Source organism: Chamaea fasciata, unplaced genomic scaffold (assembly GCF_029207755.1).
Source record: "Chamaea fasciata isolate MVZ Bird 193981 ecotype frontalis unplaced genomic scaffold, bChaFas1.0.hap1 SCAF_14, whole genome shotgun sequence".
NCBI classification, from domain to species: Eukaryota; Metazoa; Chordata; class Aves; order Passeriformes; family Sylviidae; genus Chamaea; species Chamaea fasciata.
Window position 1 is genome coordinate 5,453,009 of NW_027094099.1, and position 19,868 is coordinate 5,472,876.

At 38.1% G+C, this 19,868-nt stretch overlaps 1 protein-coding gene across 6 annotated transcripts in view; it reads left to right on the forward strand.

Annotated features, from left to right (window-relative positions):
- Positions 1 to 19,868, forward strand: part of APBA2 (amyloid beta precursor protein binding family A member 2) — an 85,428-nt gene that overhangs the window by 49,236 nt on the left and 16,324 nt on the right. For 5 of the 6 annotated variants that reach the window (XR_010722979.1, XM_066195909.1, XM_066195912.1 and 2 more), the window contains 6 exons: positions 624 to 1,629; positions 8,824 to 8,904; positions 10,094 to 10,130; positions 14,841 to 14,986; positions 16,307 to 16,342; positions 17,911 to 17,997. Coding sequence is in view for 5 of the 6 variants with exons in the window: in XM_066195909.1 (XP_066052006.1) it covers positions 661 to 1,629; positions 8,824 to 8,904; positions 10,094 to 10,130; positions 14,841 to 14,986; positions 16,307 to 16,342; positions 17,911 to 17,997 (1,356 nt within the window). In the remaining variant the exon portion in view is untranslated. The remainder of the gene's footprint in view (positions 1 to 623; positions 1,630 to 8,823; positions 8,905 to 10,093; positions 10,131 to 14,840; positions 14,987 to 16,306; positions 16,343 to 17,910; positions 17,998 to 19,868) is intronic. The other variant, XM_066195913.1, reaches the window with a different exon arrangement.

Below are 19,868 nucleotides of genomic sequence, written 5' to 3' on the forward strand. Positions count from 1 at the left end.
CAGAAATAATCTATTCTAAAAGCAATATTTGGTTCAGCAATGGGAGATACCTCATGGCATCCAGCTAGAAAGGGCTAATAAACCAGCAAGTGCTTTTTTAAAAATAACACTTTGAATAGCAATGCATTATCTTTTAGTGCACTATGTGACTGTCAAGTTAATAGAATTATTTTCCTTTAGTTTTGGTGAGAGCAGGTCAGATTCTAAATGTTTGCTTTCAGTACACGTTAAAGAAATGCCTAAGCTGAAAATTGAAAAGAGCTCCCGTTTACTGCATAGCGATCAAAGCATGACCCCTTACTGGCAAGAAAGAGAAATTGAAAACTAATTTCAAGGTTCAGGATTAATTCTCTGTCAAATTGACAGAAGAGAGCCTACACTAGAATACATTTAGCATAAATGTAGAACCTTCTCTTTATCTGTTCCTTTCAGAGTGCAACTTATTACTTTGATTTCATGGTTCCACAGCATAAGCATTTTAAAAGTTAGCTGTCTGAATTTGGTCAAATATCTACAAACACAGGCTTTTAACCAAATGAATCTATCATTTTGCTTCCTATTAACATCGCTGTTCTCTGCTGATGCCCTTTTCCTGAATGTGTGTTTTTCCATCTTCCCTGCAGTAATTGCTGGAAATGATTGTCATGTAAGGAGCTGGCTATGGCAAACAGGAAACATCAAAGCACTACAGCCAGCATGCTGGATCACAGAGCCAGAGCTTGCCCGACTTCATCTCACAACAGGGAGCCTGAAAATGAGGAAAGTGACCTTCCCATTGAAGATTATGCAGCGAAGGAGGCAGAACTAGCAGCTGTCAGACCAGGTAGTCCTACACCTGTGGAACATGAGTGCAATGACCATAGTGGAGATGGCGACTCCAGCTCTGACTATGTAAACAACACTTCTGAGGAGGAGGACTACGATGAAGGCTTGCCAGAAGAAGAGGAGGGGATCACATACTACATCAGATACTGTCCAGAGGATGACAGTTACCTGGAAGGAATGGACTGCAATGGGGAGGAGTATGCTCCCCATGAGGAACACCATGTTGAAACAGATGAATGTCAGGAAGCTGTAGAAGAATGGGCTGAAGGTAAAATTCAGCACCAAGATGAAAACGAGGTGATGGACAGGCAAGAGTGGCAGGAAGGTCAAGATAATGGCATTCAGATTTTGGAGGATGAAGCATCATCTTTGGAGATCCAAGACCAAGAAGAAAACATCCAGTACTGTCAAAGTGAAGGTGACTATCCGGACTATTACCCAGCAGAGGCTAATGGAAATTCACAGGGAATATCACCATACCATTCTAGAAAGGAGGATGCAGAGCTGGAAGAGCAGGAAGAGGACATTGACCAGATTGTAGCAGAAATCAAAATGAGTATGAGCATGAGCAGTATTAACAGTACAACAGAAATGAGTCCAGAGCACACTGGGACTGAAAACATGGCACATGACTACAAAGAGACTTGTTCAAAGGGAGAAGCTGTTCACAGTGCTAACAGGCATGAGGGGAGGCCAAAATCACTGAATATCCCATCTGCCTCTAAGCACAGTGGAGATGTGCATCGAGGTTTTAAAGCAAAGTCAAGATCCCCAGAGGACAGACAGAAGTGGCCACAGGAGCAGGTATGAGGTGCTTTTTTAAACCAGACTGTCAGAGGCATTATGCAAGTGTTACATTAGTTATTTCAAACAAAATTAGCAATATTTTAATAGGTATCAATATGTAAATATATTAGTAATAATTTAAATCTTACTGTAACTGCATTCACATAATCACATTGTGTGTTTAGAAAGAAGTGCTAAACGTAATCAGCATATGTAGAGATTTGGCAAAGAGGTTTTGCACAGAGAAGAGACTCAAATTCAAACAAATACATTCCAGATGCATGGGGCAAAACCAGTATCTTTACACTATTTTCATTCTGCAGTGACAGTCTGGAGAACCTTAAAACTGGGGTGAGCACTGAAATACTTGATTTTTTTTTCCATTAATGGCTCCTGTACCGTTGCCTTAGTGGTTGACAACTTTCTGGTTTTGATAGAATGTATATCGAATCTAGATACTGTAAATGTTGAAAAAGCCTTTAAGACGTGCCTGCACATTGCTGTGGTTTTTTTACTAGCTGGACACATCTTGACCTTGACAAGGAGGCAGAAATAGAAGCTTTAGTCTTACCAAAAATGCTGTTAAGCAGTTTTATCACAAGACTGATGTAGAAGTTGATTTAAACTGTGCATGAGCTTTTCTTGTTCTAATGCTGAGTGCCAGAAAAAGGGTCCAAGAACAAAACTCAAGCTTTTCTAAAGGAAAAGAGGTGTGACTTTTTTCCCCTGAAGTTTCAAATTGAATGTGGTTACTTCTTAGAGAGACATACCTCATTCCCTAATGTCATTTTAAAGCCTTGACTTTGCATCTCTAAAATTATATGCAGTCAAATATTAGTTATCTTCTGTAATGAACAGATCTACCTAAAAGAGTTAAAACATAACATGTGCTTGGATAACAAACTAGTAAGGATAAATGAATTATTTTGCCTTATCTTTAATTTAAATGCTTTATTAAACTTTGCATGCATAAGTTTCCTGTTTCAGGTTTATCAACTCTGTAAATAGGATTTTCTATAATTAAGTGCCCCACAGTTAAACAATTTGGTCTAGGTGATTCCATTAAAATACATTAATTCCTCTGAAAAACAGTAAAATGAAATAAAATGTTTAAGTATATGCTGATGAAACAGGTCGACCTTCATTATAATTGTGAACAAAAAAAAGTCTTAGGGGGATATTTTCAGATTTCCCATATCTGCAGCAGTTTTTTAATATTCATTACTACATTCTATTTCCAGAAGTATAATTAGAACCAAATTGTGCAACTTACTATATTCAGTGCCCTACTGCCAGCATAAAAGTCCCTTAGTGAATAAGCTTGCTGACATTGAATGGTTTGAACAGCTACTAGGTGTTGGCTGGGAGCACAGAGGTTTGAGGTAGCATGTTTTAGACTTAGTGATGGTCTTTCTCCCAGCAGTTACCACTGGGAATGTTGTTCCTTGCAAGTTCTCAAAATATTTGCAGAACAAAAGACAAGAGGATTTCCTGAATAAGGAGTAAGAAATTCCTCAATGCTTGACTAAGTAATTGTTGGGTTTTCCCCCCCACTGAATAATTGCCCGTTCAAAACAATATCTGAAATAGATTTTCATTGTGACAATTTATTGTCGTTTTGAAGTTTATTTACCAGAAGCTGAGCTGAACTGCATTGTACCTTTGTCATTCTCAAGAGACTCCTAACAGCTGAGGGTTGTGTAACACCTGGGTATTGACATAACTGCCCCGGTGTGCAAAAACCAAAAGTACCTAAGGATTTCTGAACTGCATGTCTGAGGCTTTGTTTGTTATTTCCTGTCAGTCTTGGACCAATGCCTTCATCTTATTTAATAACGAGGGAAGCACTGCTGTGATAGGTAACCCCAGGCTGGATGAAGCCTGAGCTTAGACCATCACTTTTAACAGCAACCACAAACTCCTGTCTTAATGGATAGAGAGCGCTGGACAGTACACAGTGTTTCATTCCTTCAAACACGGAGACAGGAAATTAGAGATACAGCAGTACAGGTATCTGCTCCAGATCAGGCAAAACAAACTGGGAGACAAGGCAGGCATTTCATTTACAGGAAAGGTGACAAGGCACAGCTGCTGTGGGCACTACACTGAAGAGAACAGCACAAGGCTCCAAGGCAAAAAGCTGTGAAGTGGTATTTCTTGCAGAGATCCAGAGGATCACAATTGGAAACAGTAGGTAAATCTCCCTCTACCCATCCCAAGCCTTCAGGGATGTAAAAGAAAGACTGAAAACCAAGTTCAAAAACCTTTGGCAAGAATTACTTGAATATGTGTGTCATGACAAGACTGGTCTTACCTTGCTGTGTCCTTCTCACCTACTGCAGGTAATCATTCTCAGCTTTACCCACAAATCAGGCTCATGGTGAGGGCATTAGAATAAGAGTTCAATACCCATTTTTGCCCAATGTAGTTTTTTTCTTAATAGCTCCTTAAAAGTCCTTAGCACAAGGTGTGGTTGGATGTTTAGCATTAATACTAGACCTCAAAGAATTTAGATAAAGTGCAGAGGATTTTGTTTTTCTTTTGGGGCATTCAATTCTTTTAATATTTACTGTGAAACATCAAAGGGATGGATGGAATTAGAGTACTGCCTAAATGAACCCGTGTCTCATTTGTGAAAAACAAGACAGCCATACTTTTAACTACAATATTTCAACCAACTACAATAATTCAATTTCTTCCATAGTGAAAGGGAAAAAACCAAGGCTATTGTACATTTGCATCCTAAACTTACTGTTTGCAGAGAAACTGCTTAAAAAAGCCTTGGTTTTGTCACCTTGCTAAAAGATCTGTTATTATAAGTGTGCATCTTACAGCACAAAATATCAGGCTGAAAGGGATGACAGAGGCATACATATTGCATATAGAGCAGGTTTTTTTGCTTCAGTTATCTTTAAATAAATGTAGATTTGAATGCTTCTAGGTTAAATCAAGATAAACTACGTGTATGTCAGTTCTAGTAAACAATGAGCAAGCAGGAAGGTGCATTTGTTATTTTATGCACATAGTATGCTATCCTTAAGCTTTTTCACGTTTATTTATTTCCTTCTCTCAGCATGGGGACAGTGCTCTGCTGCTGCACAGTCCAAATCCAGGAGCCTTTTGTCTGTAAAAGATTTCACCTTTAGAACAGTGTGAAGAAACTAAGATGATAGTTTAGAAAATGTGTATCTTAGGAGTATCTTGCTGAGAGTCAGTCTGAGTATTATGGGATGCATTTGAGACCAGTTTGTAGAAAAAACAAATGGGTGTAAATGAAGAACGTTAAAAAGAAGGTTTCTGCATTCTCCTGTGTGTTCTAGGCAGCTGTGGGGCAGAACTAATAAACAGCTGTTACCAAGTGACAGTTCTCAAACTTACCAAGTACTTACTAAAAAATGCTAAACAGTCCAAAGGGTCTCAAACAAAACCAGTTTCTCTGTCCTAATTGGCTGAGCCACAGACTTTTAGCCTCGACTCCTGACATCAGCAGACAGCAAAATCAATATTTGTTGCCTAAAGATGCATTAGCGACAAAGTCTTCTCAGGGAGTTTAAACCAGAAGGCAGCATGTGCTCCTAATTACAACTCCATAAGAATTCAGCAGAGCTGTTTGTCTGAAACTCATCATGGCTGGGTCTCAATTTTAAATATATGCAAGGACAAAAGAAAAAAAAAGCCTCTTTGAGGTGGTAAAAATAAATTTGCCATCATTTCAATGTCTATTGAAATTCGATAGAGTATTGAAATCATTTTGTGGAATGCTTAGATCTCTCAACTTACTCTGACTCCTCTTTTCCTAAACTTGACTTGCTTACTTGGAATTAGTTGTCAGAAATTTTTCTCTTCACTCATGATGTGTACTAGCACCACCACTAAATTAACACATAAGTAATGGAATCTTCGTGAGAGAAGAGTCTGAAGTCTGACCTTTTTTCCTGTGATCACGATCAGAAAACCTTCATCTAGTCAAGAGCTGCCTCATTCCGAGTCTGTCTTGGTGAGAGGATCCTGCTGGGCCAAACTGCTGCTCCTTGACAATGTTACCAGTGCTAAGGATAACTAATGCAGTGCTCAGGGAGGTGCATTAGCCCATTCCATTACACATCAGCAGCCTTCAGCAGGGAGCTTATTTCACTTGTGCAATTTCATAGGGTTAGGACTGCCATAACAGACTTGATACTAGGCTACCACCTCTTCTTTTAAAGGATGTTTTAGATGTACCTTGAGGTAAGCACACATCACCCAATGATAAACTGTCAACAGAAAACAATGCATCACAGAAAGTAGTAATGGAAATTTTGTCCTTAAGCGGCAAACAAGATCCATCTGCTTTGTTTTTTTTCTAGAGAGAGACAACAAAACCTGGCTGAAAGGTTAGTCAGGTCTATGGGTTTCCTTGTTCAACAAGTAACAGCAATTCTGTCAAAACATCTCTTTCCCAAGAAGGTTGGTATTTTTCTCCTTAGACCCTACCACAAGGAACCTTTTCCAGCTGGAACACACCACAAAACATCTCTTTTCCAAAAAGCTTTGCCATCTTCAAGATGAGTTTCAGAATATATAAGCCAGTACACTGGTCTCTGAACACATTATTTGCTAATGTGAAACAGCATTGCTGCTAAAGAGATGGGCAGGTGTGGAACATAAGGCTCATTATTTACATGTTTGAACATACTAACAAAGCCCTTCTCTCTGTACTTCCCTCTGCAGGCAGTTGTTGGGCACAGAAAGTCTGAGAAAGGCACAGTTCCCCTTACATGGGCTGCTGCTGAAGGCTGTGCTACCTCCAGTGCTGGGAAGAGCTCAGTAATGCGATGTTACACTCAGTTTTGTTTGCAGGAAGTGCTCACAGTGACACCCTTCCCTCTCCATCACAACCTTTTTTTAAAGAGCAAAGTGTTAACAGATCAGCCAAAGGCAGACCATATTGTTTGGATAGGTGTGCCTAAAAGGAATGGATGAGTTCTTTGTCCCTGAGATTCTGCCTAATCACTCTGGGGCTGCTAAAGACATAGACAAAACTCTGGGGCAAAAATAATGGCCCTCATTTTTGGACACCAAATAATAAGAAAAAACCTTGGTTATGTTCCTTGTGGAGGTGGTGTGATTGATCCCAACCTATTGTGAATTCTGCTTTGGCTTCTCTTTGGAACCATGAAGTCCACAGTAATGACATACAGAGTACATATGTGACTGGGAACAAGTAAGCTTTGTTCATGTTCCTGAAATCCTGAAAATAGGAGTTCCAGTAAATCACACCTCTGGATAAATCAAAACTGAGAAGCTATACAAATGTTTAGCTAGATTTTTTTTTTAGGACTGTGTGGAATTACATATGCAACAATTACCACGGAGCATGATTGATACGATAAATCCCCAGGGCTGACTGAATCCACTGAGATGGCAGATTTGAGGCAGAGACCTGCTTCAATGTTACAGCACCCAGGTGATGCTTACAAAAGCAGACAAGTCTTTCTTTACATGCAGGTGCATTTTCATTTCAGTCAAGTGTGTGATAATCAGAACTGACAGAGTTTTTAAAATACTGAGATTCTGTTGTACATATTAGAATTAATGTATTTGCTGTCAGTGTTTACAGTTTAATGTATCTTCATTGTGGCCATGTCATAATCCCTGCTTAAAGGATACTTGATCTAAATCCTGCTACTTTAGGGAATAATGTATGACTATTCTTGTTTTACTTAAGTCCCTTAGATATTTCCTTACCTCATTAATATATTTCACTGCACATCGATACAGATTGCTCCCTATTAGTTTAGCCATTCAATATAATTAGATTTGTCTTGTCTCAAACAGAATAGTGTTTATAAGCAGGGATATGGTGACTTTCCCAAGTCTGGGTATAGCTCAGTGTATCTCAGTCATTTCTTTCTTAAAGTCCTGCTTACTACTTGGGTGAATCTTTGCTTTGTGTATGTTGTCTTACCTGAAAATTGTCATTACTGAGCTCTAATGTGCCTGCTTCATTAGCATATTTTGTTCCTCTGGCTAAATATTAGTCATAGGGAATAATTTGTCTAGAGGTGAACATAAGGACTTGCTTTGCCTACAGCCACATACTGCATTTAAAGGTCAGAAGTCAAGGAGTTATATTCCCATTTAACAGTCAGGCTGACCCTGTCAAATAATCCTTGGTGGTTTCCGTTTGCACAACTGTCAATACAAGTTTTTACTTCTGAAGCTTTACAACGGCAGTGCCATTTTGCCCTCAGTTTCATACATTATAGGGAAACTAAGAAAGAAGGGAAAATGAAATATACTAAACCAGAAAAATTTGTTCCAGAAATCACCTTGGTTTTCCAGATTTGTGACACTGAAAATCTGAGCCATAAAAACTTCCTTTTCTTGGTACTCACCAGACATGGGCACTCTTCATGTTGGGTGCTGGTGTTGTGTGACTTGGGTCAGATCTGGAAAGGAAATTCTGTCCCTGAGACTACTGGAACAGGAAAAAAGCGTTCTGCAGTTTAAAATAATGTTACTTTAGTGTTTTTTTTGTGCATGATTTTATATTTTCTCTTTCACATTTCTTCTGAGGCCTGAGGTTGTACTGCCAGCATCCTGTAGATTTGCTTGGCCCATGAGGAAGGAGATGCCATGAAGTATCTCCTACAAACACAGGATCCTACACTCAGTGCCAGAATTCTGTTTTTCAGATCAGAGATGGCCACAAGGGCTGTTTTGATTTTGTACAACACTGAGAATAAACACATTTAAAAATTCTGACTTTGCCTTCTGATTTATTTGGACATGATAGCATTTGACTTAATTTCATATGAAAAATTTGCATTGACATAAAATAATTTAAATTTAAATCAGTACTGTAACTTCTACTTAATGATAATTGAAATGTACTGTTATTTACATCAAAGTAGATGCTTTATTATAATTAAACAGCTGAACATTTTTATGTGAAACTGATATTTGCTAAATTACAGTAGGAAATTCCAACTGCCATATCACATTATAATATTTTGGTACCAGTAATGAATATTCATTGTACATAAATAACTTCAGATAAGTAATGGAGAACATGATAAATAGAGGTAATGTTTTGTGAATTTTTATTTAATTTAATCTGGTCAAAATTTTCTGATTATCTTTGCATCATTGACTTCACTGAAATCTGTACTTTGTTTTGAAGCTTTCCAGAAAACAAAAGGATCTGAAATCCTTTCATTTTTCTTGCAGATGTGCAATGGTTTAGAGCAGCCCAGGAAGCAGCAGCGTTCAGACCTCAATGGCCCCGTTGACAATAACAATCCCCCCGAGGTAGGTACCTGAGGCTGCCAGTTGTGCTGCCTGGCTTCCTGCAGCCAGGCTTCCAGCAGGGAAGGCAGCCCTCGCACTGTCAGCCTTCTCCCTCTCACACACACAAACCCAGGCTCCCTTTCTTTTCCTGAACTGACAATAAATACCATATCTGCCTACTCTAAAAAGGCTTTGAACTATACCCATGGATTTTTGCTGCCTCATTCATTTTATGTAACCGTCTATGGCGTGTATTCAAGCCTAAAATTTTCTGTTGACATGCAGAATAGGGAGAACACTCCAGAAGTTCTCTTTTTGGATTATTGGGGTGCAAAAGTGGCATCCAAAAGAAATGGCATTCTGCTTCCATTCCTCCCATGCCCCCTCCCAAAGTCAGTCCTGGCTTAGTCAGCTTTGAAGAGACACAGTGATAGACAGACCTGCTCTTGTCACTGAAGACTGGAGCAAAGAAGACATCTGAGAATGCAGAATGAGTTATGCTTGGGGCTAGACACAGTGAAATGAAATTGAGACTTAAAAGCAGAAGTCTCTTATCTCAAAACCGTAACATTTTTAGCCCGTAGCCTGTTACATTAACGAAGAGGCACTTTCTAAAGCCTTTTCCCATAATGGAGAAATCAACCTCTTTCCTGGAAATCTGAATGACTGAGGAGGCTGGCAAAAGACAAGGAATGGAAGGACTGTATCTGTTCGCTGTGTCTGGGTACAGTAGCCTAGGAAGAGCACTTTTATGGCGCCTGCTAAGGTAAGTGTGATTCCATGTACTGAGCAGTCAGGGACAGTTCTTCTCATTCACTGACCCAGAATATTGCTTTGTAAAACATTGTTAAATGTTCTTTTTTGGAAATTTGGTATATCACTAATAGGCAATGTGATTTAGTACGCAACTGATTGTATTGGGAATTGCGGGTTTGTATTGTTCATGTGACATCTGACTTCCTAGGCCATTTTCATGGTCTTACCCATGCATCCCTTATTTTTTTGTCTGGTGGGACCTTAAAATACTTTGAGACTCCCAAGTGCAGAGCACTGTGTAACAGTTCGGTTGGGTTAATGACTGTGATGTAATGTGTTCAGTGTGCTAAACAGCGCCTATGTGACAGTGGTCAGCTGTTAAAATATCGGAACAATTCATTTCATTGTGTGAAAGTTATTTTGTTACAGCTATACCGTTTTTATTTCTCAACAGACAAAGAAAGTGTCTTCCTTTCCAAGTTTTGTTGATGGTAAGTTTGACATCCTCTATAGTTAAAGTAGGATAAAGTAGAAGCAAAAACTTTAATATATATGAAAGATCACAGTTTTAAAAACCAGTCACACCCAAGAGAACACAGCTGAGAAGTTTAAGTATGGAAGTATTTAACATTTTCACTCTCCTTATGGCAATGGGAGCCTACTGGTGATAAAAAGGAGGAGCAGGTAGACCTCCCAGAAGGATTCAGGTGAAAATGAAGAATAGCTACAAATCTGGAAGGGGTTAAAAAGGGTATAACAGTGGGCCCGGCAGGAGGTTGATGAACGTGTAAGAGCACTGTGTTCTTCAGAGCCCATTATTGCACTCTGGGAATCTCAGTTGTCAGCACAAATGGAAAGGTTCTCCTGAACTGACCAAACAATGATAATCCAATCCTCCGTTCAGGAGAGCAAAGCTTTCATGTGTTTCTTCAATCTCTTCTGCAGTGCTATTACGTGTATTCTGTTAGAAGAAAAACAAGTCAAGTTATTAACACAAGCAGGTGGACAGAAATAAAACAGGATTGTGCTGAAAAACATTACTATCCTCTGATTCACAGACAACTGAAGAACTTGTTATAGGGAAAATGCACGCAGCTCTTCCTGCAAAGAAAATGACTACACTGTAAAGTGAGAAAAGACAGGAGGACACTTTCAAGAATCTGATACCTTAGATCTGCCATGAATACACACAATAGAAGCCTTAAAAGAATGTGAAAAACTTAATTTCTAATGCCATTCTCAACTCAGGGAAAACTTAATGCAGTTTAGAATAATATTAGGATGTCCAACACGTTTTTCTTTTATTCCCTGATCTCACCATCTTGACAAGCATTTTCTGTTTCAGTAATTTACTTAAAGAACTAGAACAAATGGAAAGTTCAAAGATTGTCCCTTCAGGTTGACATCTGAGGGATATTACATGGAACACTTGGCATGTACTGGCTAACAGGCCCTAAATAGAGGTACATTTCAATGCATTCCCCGAGGGTGGCAGAGACAAGAAAGCAAGCTGATGCTTTGTAATAAGCATCTGCTGATTGTATAGTGGACAAGCATAAAGCAAGGCCAGCATGTACAGAACTTTAAAGCAGGCGAGACAATTCCCCCTCACGGCGCTGCAGATACAACTGCACGTTTTAATTTTACTGGGATAAAAAGGTTATGTCTTTTTCTTTACATACCAGTCAGCTCACTACTCTGCTGGAAAGGGGTCAGGATACCCTTTACATAATATAATACCTTTTTTTAGTTCAATCAGTTTGCTTGCTCTGATTTTTTCTGTAGTGGCACAGTATGTGAGGATAAGCTGTCTATTAGGCTTTTTCTATTGCAGGTATTGTATGGCATTGTCTAATACAAATAAATACATGGCTCTCTAGGAGCTTATGATAGCTTACATGACTGCTCTCTGAACTCAGAGAAAAACACAGTCTTTTAGTTATTATTAATTTGTATATAGAGTCCCAAAAAGCACAGGACCCTTCTGCACGTAAGAAAACCTTCTTCCAGCTAACACTGCTATTGTTCCCTGAGCTTTGACAGCAATACCACAACCATATTCTGGTTATATTCCTATTCAGTTTTAAAGCACTTACAGCTTGGCTCCTTAACCACAGTAGTCATATCTTTGCTTCTATTGATACGTAATATTTTTCATATGACATGTGAACATAAAAAAATCTTTTAATCTATCATATCTAAATGTCCTTTGCTGTTAGAATTGTTTCAGAAGTAGTACCACTACATGCTCATAGGAGTAATTAGTTCTACATTCAGTGGTTCTGGCTTTTCTGCACTGTCCTACCATAGATCTTATTCCCTTACACAGTAACAAGCACGATGAAGTAAGGAAGTCAGTCAGAAAATGGGAGTTGTAGATAGACATTCTGGAAGGTGACTTATGCCCTGTGTTCATTTCCTCCTTATGAAAAATCTGCTGCAGTGCCACATGTTCCAAGGTCTCAGTGACTTCATGGAGCCTGATAGTTCAGCAGGAAACTGAACTTCTGTGCTCAGAGTGCAGTCTCTAAATACTGTCTGAATCCTTGGCTTACATGATCATAAGGAGATAGAAAAATGCATTCCTAACAGATTAATGAATTCAATTATGCTAAATTATTGGGTTTTTTTGTTATTGTTGAGTTTTCTTTTTTTCTTGTTTTATGAATACAAATGTTAATTAAAAAAATGTTTGGACCTAGTCTACTTAGTCTAGAAATATCTTTATACTTGTTACAGTAGTAAATCAGCAGAAAACCAAGTAATTCCTATTGCCTTGACAAGTGCAGAAATTTGCAGTTAGATTTTTCAGAAATAGTTATCTAAGGTTTAAGCATCAATATTCAACATAAAATTCCAATCTTTGCTCACATTAAACTGCCCTTCACGTTTGAAACCTGTTCCTTCTTCCCTTCCTCATCAGCAGGCCTTTACACATGCTTGCAGTCAAGGGCACGCTTAAGTGCTCTGATGAGCTGGGACCTCAGCCAAGTCTGCATTTTTGCATTATTTAAAGCAGACAGAGATAAGGGAAGAAAACACCCAGGTGACCCAATTTGACCCTGGCAATTTTCAGCACCATTCCATCCTTCCAGTAGACGTCTTGTTTTACCTGACAGTTGCTTACATTGCCTTCATGATGGGAAATGTATCTTGGAAATGTTTTCTGCCCAACATGTCTTTTTGGTTTGGTTTGGCTTTTCTCTGTATTATCTACTCCTATAAGCATTTTCTGCATGCTGTTGATTTATATGTGATGTAGCTGACTTTGTTACTACTACAATGATTCGGCACAACATCATTTTTAAAGCTACGAAGAGACAATGACATCCAACCAAAAAAGCCCCAATCTTTAAAGAATCCAGATAAATAACATTAGGATTATAAAATTGCTTAACATCCTAGATTATTTCCATGCTCAAGACTTTTTTTATACAGATTAGTTAAAAACACCATTGCTGTCACAAACAGCCAAGACATGAGAAGAAGTAGTTGTTTCCTTTGTAGCATCCATAGGTTGCACAGACCCCAAAGATACCCTGGGCATTTTGCTCGAGGTAATAATAATTGTATGAGAATTTGCACAAAAAATTGCAGTTTTACTTGTCTTCAGACACAAACATTTCAAGAAAATTAATCTAAATTACCTACTAAGGGAGTTTACTTAAACTGATTTAAACATGTGGGTAAGCCTATTTCAGAGTTAAAGCAATCTTGATTCAATTTAGCCTCATTTACTTAGCCCGAAGTGAATGAAAGAAAACAAAATTAAAGCTACTTTAATTTTGAGTGAGCCTGTTGATGCAGGTTTCTAATGAAGTTTTGCTACCTTAACATTAAATTCACGTTGTTAATTAATTTCCTTCTCTGCTGCCCTTGAAGCAAGATGTCAATATCATGCGACATTAGTATTTTGTTGCATGCTGGAAGAAGTACAGATGTATGAGGCTATGTTTTAGACTTGAAAAGACAAATGAATAACACCATCATACAAAATACACCATCCACCTGCTGAAAAACATAACGGTACAGACATGTAAGCAAAGAGAAGCAGTGATACAGGAGTGGAGTTCTTGTGGAATTTTAATTTTCTTTGATTTCTTTTAGTGTATTAAGGCTGCAAGAACAAGGATTGCTTTTTGAGATATTGAAAGACTTGGCCTTTAATAAGAGTTTCAGTGACTTCTAAATTACTGGCTTCTCAAGGATTTCTTTGAAGGTTTTCATACTTCTAGTGGAGATTGTCAAGATATTTTTATGCTTTTCCAATACTTCAAAAATTTTAAATTTCACAGAATTTTATTCTGAGTTATAATGAAGATCTAAACCATTATTGGATTTGTACAGATGTGAGATAAATCAAATGTGTTCTGTGGTATGTAATTTTCTTTTTGAAGATAAAAACTGTGGTGTTTGAGAGCAAACCAAATAACTCCAATTTGTGTGAGCATTGTTAGTTAATCTCAGGTCTCTGAAGAGTACAGGACTGGTATAAATACATATCTATATGTTTATATACTTTGAGTACTGAATTACAAAGACTCTGCGTTTTTCAGGGGGCTGAGATTTCTGGCAGGTGGATTTGAGATCTGCAGGGATTAATAAGTGTCAGCAACAATGCCTAAAGAGGAAAGTCACTCCTTTTAATCATGTTTATATTCTGTTGGAAGACTTTTGCTAAATTAGAATGGGAATAGGAAGGATAGGAAAGCTCACTGAAAGATGTATGTGTAAATCACTATTTCAGTACATTTAATCAGCATAGCATGCCATATTTTTTTTTCCACATAATAATCTTCCACATCGACTTGATTATAAATAAATTGAACACTGAACAATAAACATTTTTTAAAATTAACATTCCCCTTCAGTGTCATTTTTCTCCTCACACAAGATTTTTATGCAAAAAAAAAAAAAAGCATTAGAAGGTCATCAAGTGGATCTAGCTCAAAGCACATTTGTTTTATAAAACTATTGAGGAATAAAAAACGTTCACTATCAAGAGATTTCAGCCAAGCTCTGGAATGACTGTTCTTTACTGTCAATCTAATCAAGCTGGATGTAAAGCTTAACAGCTGACTAAAGAGGATGGTGAGCATAGTCCCAGTATTAGAAAGCTTGTTCAAGCCTCAATATTCTTAATTCAATTTCTCACCTCCCCACTCCTTAGAAAGGTAGTAACTGTAAATGCCTCCTGTCAGTTCCAGGACCTTGTGAACCTGAGGACCTCATTGATGGAATCATCTTTGCAGCCAATTACCTGGGCTCCACCCAGCTGCTGTCCGAGCGCAACCCTTCCAAAAACATCCGGATGATGCAGGCCCAGGAGGCAGTGAGTCGTGTCAAGGTAGGGCATCTGTATGGGCTGTAGAGAACTCTCTGATCCTTTCACAGCTCATCCCTGACTGGTGCAGGATCTGCAGCCTCACACCTCTCCTGAGGTGCACCTAGGTAAGTAGAGATCAGTATTGTAAATACCATTAGTTTACAGTGCTTGCTGTAAAAATACATGCAGCAAAATATAAATTATTCTGGAGTCTGTGCAAAATTCTTTGGAAGCTGTTTAACAAATTCAGGTATGAGAGACAAATTGCAGATTGCAATTAGAAAATATTCCAGTGGCAAAGCACTGGGATATTTGTTTGACTGTGGTTTTACTAATCTGTTATTACTTCCTTTAACTTACTAAAAATTGAGAAAATGTCTCAATATTATTACTTATATTATGACTTTTTAAGGACAAGAATATTAATTGGTATTTTGTTTGGATTTGTTGTTATTTACAGTGAACAATTTCTTTGTAAATAATGTATTATAGACTGCTTTGTACAGTGTAAAGAAAATAGTTTTTTGGTTAAGAATCTAAGTAGGAGATTTTTATTTTAGAAGTTATTTTACCTCTGCTGTAAATATCTCATCTGAATAAACACCCTGTTAAGAGGCAGATTTAAATGCTAGGAGAAAAAGTATGTGCATAGTCAATGAAATATTAAATAGCTAAAATTTGCATGGTTTTGAAGGAGACGAGTTTGGAAAGGCCACTTACAAGAGATTGTCACGACTGATGATTGATTTAGGATTTACAAAGAAATGGAATGCAAGAAAGGTCCAGTTCTTTAAACTTTCCAAACCTTTCTGTTTCTATTTAGCATATTGTGATATCTCAAGCTACAGTAAGTAACTGTTGATTGCAGTTAACTCCCTAAAAACTGTTTTATGTATTAATACCAACCCAAATTTGTCAGGGGTACTTGAGTACTCTAGACAGTCTTGGCAGGGAGCTTGAGCTGTGTTTTGTTCAACAGTTACGTGTAGATGTGTGATGAACATGGAGACAAAACCTTGGGTTTGAGATGCACGTGCTGCCATTTTTGACTGCTGTAAATTTGGCAGGATAAGTGTTGGGAGCAGCTGATAACAGACAACACTTTGGTACCAATTCTTTTGTAATTGATTGAAAAGGATCATGCCGTGAAATCCAATTATGCTTGAGAACTGCATAAGGTATAAACAAATCTTCCTTGCACATCCTTCCCCCACTGCTCCCAGTTTTTTAATTTTTAGCAGTCTGGATTCACAGTCAAAGTTTCCCTGACTTCCCACACTGTCTTTTCTCTTTCCCTGTGTGTACATCTGTCTGCATTCTTTTTTTTATGCTACTCCTCAGAGGATGCAAAAGGCGGCTAAAATCAAGAAAAAAGCGGTGTGTAAACTGTTTTTCTTGAATGCTGATGTTTACTTACATTTTTGTTGTCCTTGTTTTCCATGGAGTGTCATGTCTTTCATTACAGATCCTCATAAAGTTGTCATTTTGGTTTCTTCTTTGGTCTGCAGTAGAATAGTGAATGGAGTAAAATGAACTCATTTTCTTCATTGTTCATTTGCTGGAGTGCCTGTCTGCTGCCCTTCTCCTGTTGAATACCTGTGATTTGTTTACTCCAGATGTACAGCCATTGTTATCTCGGAGATGTTTTTGAATGTAATGCTTATTTTGATTTTACTAACCAAAGCAGTAAGACATACTTCCTGTGCCTGTGACTTACTATATATTTATTAAATTATTGTTGATATTTAAAATCAAAACAAATTCACCACATAGTAGCTGGAACAATTCATACGGGAAATGTTGCACTCAGTTAAAAACGATACTTCAAATAACTAAATACAGTTGACAAAAATATCACCATAAGGATGGAAGCAATACAAGCAGCCTCTGCCAAAGTATGTGCTTGCTTTGTATTTTGCTGGAAGATAATTTGAATAAAATTAATCTAAATTAATTATAGGCATAGCTAAGCCTTTATAACTCCAAAAAAGATTAGCAAATACATCATTCTCATCATGAGCCAGTGTCTGACCTGGAGCCTGGTGCCTGCCTTTAGCCCAGGCTGAGACAATCTGTGGCCATTTTATTCTGAGGCCGCTGCCACGGGTGCTGCTCCATACCAGCTGCAGTGATGCCCTGTGGCCAAGCAGCTTGGAGCAATCCATATGTTCCTGCTGGACCAGAGAATTAGGGAAGCTCTTGGACAGTGCTTCAGTGAGAGGCAGCAGCTGCTTTGCCACCTCTTCTCCTGCTTTCTCAAGTGGACAGAGCCAGGACTCACACTGGAGCGTGGCACCACGTTGTAATCCCTCTTGCTCTGTGACCATGCCCCCTGATAGGGTATGGAAGTGTTTCCCTAGTGAGCAGTGCTCAGAAGAAGTTGTGGTCTAAAAGTCCCCTGATGGCCGCCTGTGATATGAGACAAACATTAGTTCAGTGCTCAGTTCTTTATTTTCTAGGAAAAAACCAAAAAGCTAAAAAAAACCTGTCCTAAACCCACCACAGTACTGAGCATCAGTTTGCACTTCTTTTGGTGAGCTCACTGAAGGTGGCAAGGGCTAAACAGCTGATGGGGACTAAGTCACTTTCTCAGTTCTCCTACTTTATCAAGTCTGATGCCTCAAGGACAGAAGTGCATCAGTGAGAAAGTGACAAAAACCAGCCATACTTTTTCTCCTGTTTTGGCTATAAATAGAAAATTTTGATACTTGAGCTGTCAATCCCACGAGCTCCAAACATTCCCTCTTACCCAGAAGATCAGAGTAGGCCTCACTCTGTCTATGCAATAAATGTACTCTTTGCATGTCTTTAGAAACACTTTTGAATAGCCAGCTCTGTAATGGTTTAAAGTGCAGTTGCCTCACATCACATTATGCTTGAAGCAGTCAGTGAATTTGTCATTCTGAAAATTAAAAATCCCTTGTAACAAAGCATCTGTCTTTTAGACCTCAGAGGGAGATTCCCAGGCCTTGACTGAAGTGGATCTGTTCATCTCCACACAGAGAATCAAAGTTCTAAATGCAGACACACAGGTAAGTTAGATTTAAACTCTTGGAGAATAATGTTGAGCTAGATAGTGCTCTTATACAGTTAATGGGACACTTTATTGAACCTGGATAAATTCAGGTATTCAGAGTATTCAGAAAGAGCTCCTATTGTTCTAGCACTTGTCAGTACAGTAACATTGACACCTGTTTTGCCTTTTTGATATACTGGAAGATATGTTGCTATAATTGAGCTTCAATTCAATGGAAAAAAGATTCAAAAGCCTTTCAGAATGCATGTACACCACTCCTCTGGAACAGCTTCAGAACCCAGATGTACAGTCCAACAGGGAAGTCATTTGCTGCTTTGACTAAGCCATTCATATCGTGCCATCTTTAACATTTAATCTCATTTTTTTTCCATAAATCACACTGAGCCACAGTCCTTTTGCCTAAGGTAAATTATTAATCGTTCATATAAAAGCAGCATCTGGAGACCACAGCAATGATCAGCCTTATCTTCTAGGAATGCTTGTATATTCAACAAGAGGTGATCTTCATAAAAAGGAATTTTTGAGGAATTTGGAACTAAATACAAATAATTTATACATGGGTCCCGATATTTAGTAATCTCACAAGATCTCTTAATTTCGATCATACTTACAGGAAATCTTCAGATTTTCATTCTTATGAGAGTTATTGAAAAAGGTGATTTTAGCAATGTTTTGTCAGAAGTAAATCATGTCAAATAAATAGTTTTCTTTTGTTTAGGGAATATATTTGTCCTTGGCACAGAAGCAGCATGTCATATCTTTACTTAGATAAGGCTTTAATATCATGTAATATTTTCTAGATTATATGATCTAGATATATATCTAGAGATAGAAGCAGGCTTATAAAACCTTCAGAGTGTAGTTATGTCTGATATATTGCCTTCCATGTGGCAATGTGAAGAGAAAATGGCAGAGTGAGACTCGCAAGCATGTTTCTCTACTATAGTACTGTTCAGTATTTTCATAAATAACTTGGAAAATAGAAAGAGAAAATGGTTATTGAACCTGTAACTTGGTGTATCAGATCAGACTTCAGAAATATGGCTAAATGAAGAAATGAACTGAAACTCTAGGAGACACTTGAACAAAGATAAATGTAGCACTCTACATTTAGGGTTTTGGTTTTAATTATAATTGTTAACAATGGAAACTATGAAGCACCTTCTTCCTCCTGAAATTAAGGAGATTACTATCCTTTAATGTGAGGGTAATGATAGTATCTCCAGGAAATTGATAATTTTTCTTAAATATAAGCAAGTATCCTTAACATGCCACTAGAAGTCCCATGAGATGAGCCAGATGAGTGGAATAGCCCCTCTAACATGGGCAGCAATATTTACAACCTGCCACCCATAAATCATCCTGAAACTGCATTTTATCCACCATGAGCAATACCACTATTGGTTGTGCCTCATTCTTTTCTTGGCCTCATGGCAAACATGCACCATCCAGAGATTATATTATCAAAGCTGATTACTACTTTTTGCAGTAGCAGAAAAGAACATGCTCATAATTATCAGTGTAAAGATGACTACAGATAGTTACTGATAAATGAACAGCTCCAGGTTTTAGTTTGAATGTGTGGCAGATAACAGGTACGGTGTCTTTGTTGAGTGAGGATTAGTTAGTTCAGCATCTCAGCTGAACACCAATCTTTTTAAAAATAGAAAAGGGAAGGTCCTTTGAAGCAGCCCATAAACATCATCAAAAAAACTGGTATCTTATTCTTCTGATCCCCTGAGATTTGTAGTGATGCAAAATGCAATGCTCCATCATGAGTGGTGTCTAATATCTGAGCTGTTCAACCAGATGAAAATAATAATAGTGGAAATTATTCTAATTCCAAGCTCTCTAGTGTTTGCCCTG